Below are 11,968 nucleotides of genomic sequence, written 5' to 3' on the forward strand. Positions count from 1 at the left end.
AGTATATTAAATAGTGTTCTCATTTGAACTTATATATATATATATATATATATATATATATATATATATATATATATATATATATATATATATATATATATATATAAGAGTAGGATCAAATGAGAACACCAAAAATGTTGAGAACGCGAGAACAAAGTATATTCATTTGCGATTCCATGTATTCATTTGCGAAGAAATGATACATTTTTACGCCTTTAATTTCAATTGAAGAGAAAAAGCATATTCATGTTAATTGTGCGTAAAAATTTATCAAATTTCCACAAATAAATATATGGAATCACAAATGAATATACTTGTTCTCACGTTCTCAACCTTTTAGGTGTTCTCATTTGATCATATATATATATATATATATATATATATATATATATATATATATATATATATATATATATATATATATATATATATATATATATATATATATAAACTTATTATTCTAAACAAAAAGTTCTATAAAAGCTATCTCAAGTAGATTTAGTTTTTAACTAAATTTGTTAAAAATTTCTGTATAAATAAAAGCTATTATTGTTGGCTCCTATCTAGTTTTGCCAGAACTATTTTTGTTGGCTCCTATCTATAAGTAGTGCTTCTTTTAATATATATATACTATATAGATATATGTATAACAAAACTTAGTCAATAACTTTATATTTCTTCCAAAAACCAAACACCCTAGAGGAAACAAATTAAATAGGGCAGAACATATTCATCGACGCTAATAATACTTGTATTCATCAATTTTAAATAATTTTACTGTCATTAAAATTTTTAGATCTTAAAACAAATAATGACACATAATGTAATTTGTCTCAAAGTAAAATATGCACTATTAAAAAATTATTATCAAATCGTAATGAAACTGCCCGCACTTCATCAAACTGCACTGCACCGCATAACACGATTTAGGACATTTGCGGTGCGGTTTGCGGTTTTTGAAAATCTCAAATTGCACATGCAGTGCGATTCGCGGTTTTAACTCTAAACCGCACCACGCACACCCCTACAAATATGTTTTATTATTGTGTGAAATTTTATGAGACCACTATCTGGTTATACACTCATTATACATGCTACAAACTACAAAAATATAAATTAAATACATAAATATATAAAAACCCACCAAAACCGCATATGTACATGTCACCTACGATGTACAAACAATTAATGCACAAAATATGCATTAGCTGCTTGTACATCGTGCCGGACGATCCAACTATTGTTTCGTTCTTCGCATCAAACTACTATTTCATTTAAAGTATCAATTCAACCCAAATATCATACCATATAATAATACTTTATCACTATATATATTAGAAAACTAAAAGAACAAAAAAATGTTTGAAAATCATAGATAAGGTATGTGTGACAAACTGCTAATGCACATTTTGTGCATCAAAAGCTTGTACACCGTAAGTGGCATACCCCTACCGACAATTTTGATGTTTTTTTTTTCTAATTTTTTGTTAAAAAAAATAACAAAATAAAAAACTATACCACATGCTATTAGATTACAAGGTACCCTATAGAAAGCAAACAAAATGAGGTTTAAGAGAAAAACATGATTGTTGTTTGGAGACGTCATTGAAGAGCGTTAAACTAGTTTCAAACATCCAAAAATGACTAAATGAAAACTTCTAACTTTATATATTATGGGCTAATGGGCTCTCAAACCGAAGATGAGCTCCAAACCGTAGCCCATTAACCCTAAACCGTAAGTTATTAGTTCTAAATCTTTCTAAACCGTATGTTTTTAATCGAAACTGTAGATTTCCTTAATCGTCTATTGTTTGGTAGGTTATTTTTGGTTGAAAGTTTGACTATTAAATAAAAAGTTATTAAAAATTATGGGCTAGATTTGTTATTTTCTAAAGAAAGACCAAAGTATTGTTGTGAACCTATATTTTTTTTTTAAAGTGAAAGTATTATGGTTGTGATTAGACTTTTTAACCTGTCCAGTCACATTAAATTGTTCTAAGATAGTAAAATCATCCTAGCAGGTTGATCATTATTCATCTCAAAAGAATGTCTATGTTGACTCAATAGCTTATGGTTGACTTAATATTATGCTCACCAATAATAAAATAAAATAAAACCTGAAAGTTAGATTGAATCAAATATATTGAAAGCTTCAAAATCTTTTTATTTATAATATATAAAAGTTTATAAATCTTTTTATTCGAGGATTAGATTATTACTTTAAGGGATATCCACGAAATTGACATCTATGAACAAACTAATTAACAATAATGACCATATTTTCTCAATTTTGAAAATAATCATTTTATCTGGAAAATGACATTCTTGATTATTAATGTTTGTTTTTAGAGTAGTAGAGATATCATGTAACATAAGATATGTAACATAAGATATTTCAAAATCTGACATAAAATGTTATATGATAGAAAAAATAAAAAAAAAAGGTTCAATGACCTTAAATAGCAAAAAAAAAACTCAATGACCTTTATATAGCAATGGAATGGAGCATTAGCACAAAAATAATAATAATAATAATAATAAATAAATAAATAAATAAAAACTTGTTTGATTGATAAAAGGAATGAAATGGAACGTTCCTCACCAAATGCAATTTTTCTCCTTAGCTGATTTTCATTCTATAGATGAGGGGCATTTTTTTTTCATTCTATCTTGGAATGGAACGATGTATATTGCTTTTATTCATACTAGCAGCGTACCCGCGCAAAGCGGCGGGGTGTGTAATTTTTTCGGTGATATGTTTCCTCTACAAAAATGTTATGTTACAAAAGAAAGTACATGTCGAAGACAAAATAATCAAACTATGGTGTTATTTGGGATATGAAGTCATTTTTTATTCCTAGACGGTGAGCTTTATAGCAGACGAGGGAACAAAGAGGTATCTGCGATTGGAGGGATATTTAAATTAACATGCTAAATTTAAGGATATCGAAAAGGGTTCAAAATTTGAATGAATCCGGGATTTGAGGGAACCATATCAAATTGCTGACAAATATAAGAAGATTTGATGATAAATATTTGAATTCAAAATGTGGTTCAAATTTAATATTATTTTATTAATGGCTAGTTGTACTATCAGCTTCATCATTTGGACGTCTTAAAAAAATATTATTATTATAATCAATCTATTTTTAGAAATAGTTAGATTTCTTTTATAAGATAGTAAAGATAGTTTTCATTTATATTTATCTTTTTAAATCATAGATACTTTTTTATTGCATCCAACTATTTTAATTTTATAATTTTTTTAAACAACTTATAGAGCGTATTTTGAACCAAATAAAATATGCTTACATGCAATTTATTTAACCATGTACTTTTATTTAATTAAAGCTTATTAGTATAAAAAATTATTTCTTTATCAAATTTACTACTTGAGTTTATAAATTGTTGCGAAAAAACATGTTTCAATGATTCATTACATCTTTTCGAAAAAAATATTTATTTATGAATTTTACTACTTAAGTTAATAATTTGTTGAGAAGAAACATGTTTCAATGATTTATTACATATTTTCGAGACAATCAACTTCATTCCCTTATTTATTTCATTACATGTATTTTATTTCTTGATCATTTAATTTCATCATATCAAAATGCCGTATTTTTAAGATTTGCATGAATAAAATTAAAAAGGGTAGTGATTCGTACACAATAACTTTTTACCATATATAACAATTTATGCATTATAGAGTTGTACAATACAATACTTTAAAGAACAAATTGTTGTGTACGGAGAAAAAATGTTATGTACGAATCAGTTTCCAATTAAAAAAACTAACAAAGAAAAAAAACAACATTTAAGGCTTCATTAGATTTTCAACCATGCAATTCAATTTCCTAAAACAAAACCAATTAAAAGAGTACATCTTAACTGTATCTATAATCATATCCTTTCGGTAGTTCTTAGACTGAATAACTACCGTATTACGATAACACCAAAGCACCCACATAACCATATAGCAAATCAAGGAAAAATCCTTCTTTTCTATGTATTAGTTGTATTAAAGTTTTAAAATCCTATTTACATACGATCGAAAACACATTAAGAGGTGCTTTCTCACTTTCCCACTACATATTAATTATCTACACTTTATATGATATATATTGGGAATATGATTTATGAAGGTAATTAACTTTTCGGTATGTTTACATCTGGGTAACTATCTTTTTTTTGTACACATTTAGGTAACAAACTTGTTGGAAATGTTCACATATAACAATTATGACCTGCTATAGCAGGTTAAATCCTAGATGTAAACGTTTTCAACAAGTTCGTTACCTAGATGTGTAAAAAAAAATAGCTACCTAAATATGAACAAAAGGAAAAGTAAAAAATAAATTACACGAATGGTCCCTATGGTTTAGAGTAATTTGTGTTTTTGGTCCCTAACTTATTTTTTTTAAACTTGGATGGTCCTTATTGTTTATTTTTGTTGCGCGTTTGGTTCCTGTCTTACCTAATGAGACTATTGTGCCTTATTAATTTATTTTTAATTAATTTTCTTATTTATCTATTTATTTTTTGTATATTTAAAAAAATTAATAGACCACCCTACTGTTTTTTTTTTAATTAATTTATTTTTTTAACTCGGAAGGGTTCTACTGTTTATTTTTGTTACGCGTTTGGTTCATGTCTTACCTAAAAAGACTATTTTGCCCTTATTAATTGTTTTTAATTAATTTTCTTATTTATATATTTATTTTTTATATATTTAAAAAAATTAATATACCCCACATATCTATATCTCCTTACCGTAATCCTGAAACCACATTTGAAAATTTTAATTTGAGTCTTACCGGTCACCTTCTCATCTCTTATCCTCCTCAACTTCTATTTCTTTTCCATCTTTAGTAACATCGACGTCTTCACTATTCTTCTTTTTTTGGTACTTCAACTCTAGCGAACCAACACCATAACCTACAGTCTCTTCATCATTAGTGGGTTGTGGTATTGATTCGACAGAGTTAAAGGACTGAAAAAAGAAGTGACGATGAAGACGTCGATATCACTAAAAATGGAAAATAAATAGAAGCTGAGAAGGATGAGAGACGGGATGGTGAGGAGATACATATATGCGGGGTCTACTATTTTTTCTTAAATACATAAAGTATAAGTACATAAACAAGAAAATTATTTAAAAAAATAAATTAATAAGGGCACAATAGTCTTTTTAGGTAAGACATAGACCAAGCTCGTAACAAAATTAAACAATAGGGACCATCCGAGTTAAAAAAATAAATTAATTAAAAAATAAATAGTATGGATCATCCGAGAAGATACAAATATGTGTGGTCTATTTTTTTTTTTTTTAAATATGTAAAAAATAAATACATAAATAAGAAAATTAATTAAAAAATAAATTAATAAGGGCACAATAGTCTTTTTAGGTAAGACAAGAACCAAACGCGCAACAAAAATAAATAGTAGGGGACAAAACTGCAAATTTGGTCCTTGTGGTTTTCAAAAACCTTTGGATGGGGTCCAAAAAGTTTCTAGCTTGCATGGAAGGTCCAAAATCAAGGTTTTTCTGGGTTTTTGGTCCAAAAAAACTTAAAAAGACGATTATGCCCTTTTATTTTCTTTTTTGTATTTTTTATAATTATTCTAATGATGTTTTAATTAAAAAATAAAGAAAAAAGAAAAAAAAAAAAGTATCCCCACCCTCTCTCTCTCTCTTTCTCTTTGAACCAACACGCCTTAAGACACACACACACACATCTCTTGAGCTCTCCGACAAAACTAACACATATAGAGAATCGATATCTCAAAACCCCCATGTGTATCTCAATCTCTAAAAACAATCGATTTTCAATCCATCTGTATGAACGATCGTTGTGGTGTTTTGGCTCCATCAAATCGTCGGTAGTGTTACAGTAGTGGTGATTGTTTTATGGCTCTCCGATGAACGGACCTGCGTAAGGGATGCACCTATGTTTTACTATGAAGACGAAGGTTGATGATGGTCTAGTTGCGATTTATTCAAGACTTGTTCACATACCCATTCCTATTTACTCCTCCTCCTCCCTTCTTCTCCTTGTTCGATTCTAGTCGATTTCAAATGGGATTTTCAAGATGTAAATTGGGTTAATCGATCAAAGGTTGTAGTGTTTTTTGATTTAATTCGTTGGTGAAATTAGTATCGAGAGATGGAGAAGCTGAATTTTGTGAAAAACGGTGTCCTGAGACTGCCACCTGGGTTTAGGTTCCACCCGACGGATGAAGAACTTGTGGTACAATACTTGAAGCGCAAGGCCCAGTCTTGCCCTTTGCCGGCATCCATCATCCCTGAGGTCGATGTGAACAAGTCTGATCCATGAAATTAGGGTTCTTAAGAACTGGTCAAAAATTAGGGCTCGTCACAATGTCTCAAGCTTTTCTTCCTTTTCCTCAGTACCTCAATCGGAGAGGATGTTCAGTGGTGATGATAGTGAAAAAGGGCATGTAGGAGGTGAGATGACAATGGTGAAGAAACTATGGTCTGTCACTATCTCTCAAGCTTTCTATCTGTTTATCAGCGAAACTATCTTGTTGTAATCATGTTAATTAAAAGACGTAGAAGAAGATGATTTGGGAGATTCTTGAAGAGAAACCATGGTAGATCGTAGGATTTAACAGGGACAAAAATTCCATCTACATCCTCCGTATTCTTCATAGATTTCCAAATAAACAACCATCATAATCGCAAAAGGGCCGATTGGGATGATGATAAAAAACGCAGATGAGATTTTTGAGAAGACGAAGAGAGAGAGAGAGAGAGAGAGAGAGAGAGAGAGAGAGAGGGGGATACTTTTTTTTCTTTTTTCTTTATTTTTTAATTAAAACAGCATTAGAATAATTATAAAAAATACCAAAAAGAAAATAAAAGGGTATAATCGTCTTTTTAAGTTCTTTTGGACCAAAAACCCAGAAAAACCTTGATTTTGGACCTTCCATGCAAGCTGGAAACTTTTTGGACCCCATCCAAAGGTTTTTGAAAACCACAAGGACCAAATTTGCAGTTTTGTCATAGTAGGGACCATCCAAGTTAAAAAAAATAAGTTAGGGACCAAAAATACAAATTCCCCCAAACTACAGGGACCATTCGTGTAATTTAATTTTTACTTTTCGTTTTGTTCATATTGGGTAACTATTTTTTTTTTACACATCTAGGTAACGAACTTGTTAAAAGCGTTTACATCTAGGATTTAACCTGCTATAGCAGGTCATAATGGTTATATGTGAACACTTCCAACAAGTTTGTTACCCAAATGTGTACAAAAAAAAGATAGTTACCCAGATGTGAACATACCGAAAAGTTAATTACCTTTATAATTCATATTCCCGATATATATTAACCCGACACAGTTGGTTAACATTGTGATCAATTACATCATACGACCACCAATAACGCTGTCTTTGTTTATCATATTTCCTATGAATTGAAGGTTTTTTTTTGGTATGCTATGGGACCCATGTCGACAACAAGAACATATAGTCTTTTCAGTTTTAACACATAACATGAAACTTTAGTAGATTCAGTACATCTAGATAAGTTTTAACACAAAACATAGATGTCTTAATGCCAACAAGCATCGAATTTGATTACTTATTATATTTGATACATAGTTACAAGTTCATACAATCTGCTGTTTTCATTTAAATTGTTTAATAATTTATGAAATATACTGATTTAAAAATGTTAAAATGTTAGCAGCTTATCATATCTTGTTGTAAAACAGTTCACTATATCAAACTCTCCGAAAATTTGAATATTTTTTGAATAGTCTAAAAACATGTATTTTAACTATTTGAACCTGACAACTATTATATATCGATTGTACAAAAACACTTGGGGATTAACTGAACAAATCAGAGATCACAATCTTTGGATCTCGACCGTTAATGGGATTTTCAAATGTGGGTCCCGGAGACAAATCCCATATGAGAATCCTTAAATCTTCATTAAATGTGTATGTGTATCAGAAAGCGAAGAAACGAGGTCATCTCTAGATTGGGATCGTCTGCTTTGCAGGTGCATCCGACCTCTGTGAGGGCTAGGGTAGAATGCGCCCAAAGTGCCATTACTATCGAATTGCATCTGTCCCAAGCTACCAGATGAAATACTATGTGGGATGCTTGGATATAATGAAGAAGAATCTGCCAGCTGGACATCAGTGCCACGTGCCACTGGACTAAGTGGTGTCTTCATTCTTCCCTCCCCTAAATCACCATAAAAACACGTCTTAGAAATTAGAACCATTATTTTTTTTAAAGCAATATACTTTGTACCTGAAATGACAGGACTCCATCGCCGGTAATTAAAAGGACTTGATATATTGAGAACAGAATTCCCCGATACGTTTCTGTGCCTAAAAACCGGTAAATTCAACTTACCAGAGAATCGTCTACCAACCAATGATAACACAAACGCAACTAAACACAAGGAACCCAACAAAATCACTAATAAGGTCAAAGGGTGCATCTCAATTTCAAACAATTTGTAATTATAAAACCCGGGTCCGGGTCCGGGTCCCGGTCGGGTCCAAATCACTTTCCCAGCTTCCAAAAGTGCAACCCCAGTTGTCCACGTAATCCCACCCGACCCGATATTCACTTGACTATCTTTTATACCCAAACCTTCTCTCAATAATAACACAACGTAAGGCGCTCTGAAACAATATTGCTCTATAAACGGCTGAGCTGGCACACTGCTCTTAGCAACTTCCCATGATTCTTCACAAAATTTCCGACCTTTGGACAAAACTTCATCAAGTGGGACCTTATCACTCAAATTGAAAAAACGATACACCACATAGAAACCCGACATCGCGTAAAACTGTCCGTATGTATGTTTTTTTGACAATTCCGATGAATTGAGAGTCAATTTTGCTAGCTTACAACATGCTTCCCAATTTGGAGCACCAATTAACCGAACCGGATTTCCGTTTTTTCCTATGTAATGTTCATCGTACCCAGATTGCAAACAAGGATGTCTTATGATAACTTTATTACTACTCTCGGGGTTCATTTTTAGTAAATGAAGTACGGATTTGTCAAAAGCATCGTTTAGACCATAACCCGAAAGAGAATAAGCACTTAACCGATGGTTGACTTTACCAATTGTCACGTTTAACGTTGTATTTATGTAGTCATTGGTTTCAAATGTGACCTGTAAAGATGATCCACCTAAGTCGAGTGCACCATATGTTTGTTTATTTGGTCTATTTTTATCACCAAGCATATGGGTATGATAATTTAAAGCTATCCATCCATAAAACGCTTCTTCTGTCCCACTAATGATTTTAACCCACTCTCGTTTACATACAAAAGACGAATTCTTCAAGATCATCCACGCGTTGTTCAACACCCAGTCTGAGTCAGCAGCGGGTAATCTCCGGACGCCAGCTGTCGCGTAGAGAAACAATGAGGTGGATTTATAAGCGTGTTTTGGGATTTGTTTTTCAGCCCAGTAAAGGAGTGGGTTTATGGCTTGGGTCAACCCGGTTACATTGTTGACCAACTTGTCGAATCCGGGTTCGGTTTCTTTACGGTTGTAGGCCCGCCCGCTTTGAGAACTAGGTTTAGAATTAAGATCTTGTGGTATTGATTTTAACAAAATCGGAAGGTTTTGATCTTTTTGGTGGTTGATGGATGCTTGGTATATATAGACACGTGTACCTGTGCTACCACAATCAAGTACAACGAAGAATCTGGAGGATTTTTTTGACCAATTTGAATAAAGATGAAGTGATGTGTAGATAAGAGAAGCAATGAACAGGAAGCAAACGAGAATTACCCACTTTCTAGATTTTGGTGATGGTTTCTCTTTTAAAAAACCTGTCCCACTGTTTTCTCTTGAGAAATCAATCTGGTCAAGTCCATGGTTAAGATTAAGATTGCCTTCTTCTGGATCAAGTTGATTGTATGTAGAGAAATCTTGAAGTGAAGAGGAGAGTCTTAAACTATTTTTGTTTCTAGAGTTTGGGAAAATGAAATCACGAACAGAACCTCTCAAAGGGGGCAAGTCTGATGATGTGTATACCATGCTTGAAGAAATTTGGGAAATTTTATTTTTTAACCCAGGTGATATCTATGGCATCCCAAAATACATAGAGAGGATATGACACAAGTTAGAAGATGGAAGCTCTTCATGTCTTTGAGCATTGGCCTCTAGTCACAGATAAATAGGTTGACCTGAAAAAATCACAATGTGAGAACTAGCTAGCCTTGTGATTGAACTTTTAAACTGTTTAAAAAGGATATTTATTGGAAACACTGTTCGTATATCACCTGAAAAACAATAATTTATCACATAGTTATAGTACTAAATGTAGGATACTGCACCCTAGTACCATCATGGAATGCCCTAATTCACAAACTCCTAGTATGAGACTATAGTGAATGCATCTTCACTCTTGTGCAAGGTCACATGCCCTAATGCCTAATCTGACCTCTTTCATAGATGGAAAGACAGTTTATCATGATTCCTGAAAGCTACCAGAAATCCAGAATCAGTATCCAGAGGTGTCTCCAAATATTGCGGATCCGAAATATACCCCATCCGAAATGTAACCTTAAAAGTTAGTTTAGTAGCCTCAACATTCTTTTCCTAAGTTCTAGTTTCTGCATTTTCGCGCACCCGGAAACGAAATCATAATAGCACGATACCCTATTCAAAACATCGAGGATAGCTTCTAATTGTGAACGTACAAAACAGCAAAAAACAATCGATCGCAGCGTGAAAACGACGAGATAGCAACAGTAAATTCAATAACCAGAAATGGATTTGGGGATACTTACAGAATCGGAGCAATGAGGTTCCTTCGATTTAATAAGTATATGAGGAGTATAGATCTCGAGGGAAGAGTATGAGATATGTATGGACTGACAGTCTCGATTCAACCGATTAAGAAGCAAAAATAGCCAAAAATTAACACTTGAAGAAAGACGGTTGAAATTGTTCTCTGAGTTGTCGCAGATCACAATCAACCGTCGTCGGTCGTCGGTCGCCGGGTATGGATTGGATCCAAACTGGCGAAAGAAGAGATATAGGCGCGCCTTTCCGCGTTGATCATCTCCGACACACAACAAACCTACGCAACGACTCCTTTTTTTTTTTTTTTTTTTTTGTCAATAAAAGGAATTTTGACTTTTTTCATTCTTTTTTTTGTTTATGATTGGCATTTAAATTAAATGAATAAATATACAAAGTTTGAGTTCATGTCAACTTAAATTGGACACAATTTCTTGCAAGGTAATAATTATTCGAATATTAATAAAATCTATTGTCGAAATTTAGGAAAAGAAAAACGTTTCAACTAAAATCAAAAGCAACAAAATCTTATATAGTTTTTACTAAATAGCTTAATTTTTTTAATATCTCATATTTGCTTCAACAAAATACCTATATCACCAACCATTTGTTGAGACTCATATTAAAAATTTTCTCCAAAACTTCCTGTTTCTATGGATGATGATTAAGATTGAACACATATTGAATCGAGTGTGAGTGATGACATAAAGGAGAGTTGAATGGAAGAGTTGTATTGTTGAATGAAGTGTGAGTGATGACATGAAGGAGAATTGAATGGAAGAGTTGTATGATCATTAAGTGGTTGAATGAATTTAATCTTTTTCTTTTTCAAATAAATTTTAAACGATATATATATCAAAAAATATAGTACCTAAAAATATATTAATTAAAAAACACAAAACCTAAATAATATAATATCAAAAAATATGATGAATTTTATTTGTGGTTTACTTAAAAAAAAATATAATGTAAAATTATATATATATATATATATATATATATATATATATATATATATATATATATATATATATATATAATTTTACATTAGATTTTTTTAATTAAACCACAAATAAAATTCATCATATTTTTTGATATTATATAATTTAGATTTCGTGTTTTTTTAATTAATATATTTTTAGGTACTATATTTTG

General features: G+C 31.5%; 1 protein-coding gene across 1 annotated transcript; it reads right to left on the minus strand.

Annotated features, from left to right (window-relative positions):
- Positions 1–7,689: 7,689 nt before the first annotated feature.
- Positions 7,690–11,099, minus strand: LOC145009176 (putative apyrase 7). Its single transcript, XM_078967855.1, has 3 exons — positions 10,801–11,099; positions 8,290–10,194; positions 7,690–8,220 (listed from the first exon to the last, which is right to left on the minus strand). Exons 2-3 carry the CDS (start codon positions 10,043–10,045, stop codon positions 7,952–7,954), a joined length of 2,025 nt encoding a protein of 674 aa, XP_078823981.1. The 5' UTR covers positions 10,046–10,194; positions 10,801–11,099; the 3' UTR covers positions 7,690–7,951.
- Positions 11,100–11,968: the final 869 nt, after the last annotated feature.

Source organism: Lactuca saligna, chromosome 8 (genome assembly GCF_052625555.1).
Source record: "Lactuca saligna cultivar CGN05327 chromosome 8, ASM5262555v1, whole genome shotgun sequence".
Taxonomy (NCBI): domain Eukaryota; kingdom Viridiplantae; phylum Streptophyta; class Magnoliopsida; order Asterales; family Asteraceae; genus Lactuca; species Lactuca saligna.

What these genes read in the sequence shown, in the direction of transcription:
- LOC145009176 (XM_078967855.1), bottom strand. Translation starts at nt 10,045, where the DNA reads ATGGTATACACATCATCAGACTTGCCCCCTTTGAGAGGTTCTGTTCGT. An exon ending in ATGGAGTCCTGTCATTTCAG is followed by an intron (nt 8,221 to 8,289) that starts GTACAAAGTATA and finishes ATGGTGATTTAG; the next exon opens with GGGAGGGAAGAATGAAGACA.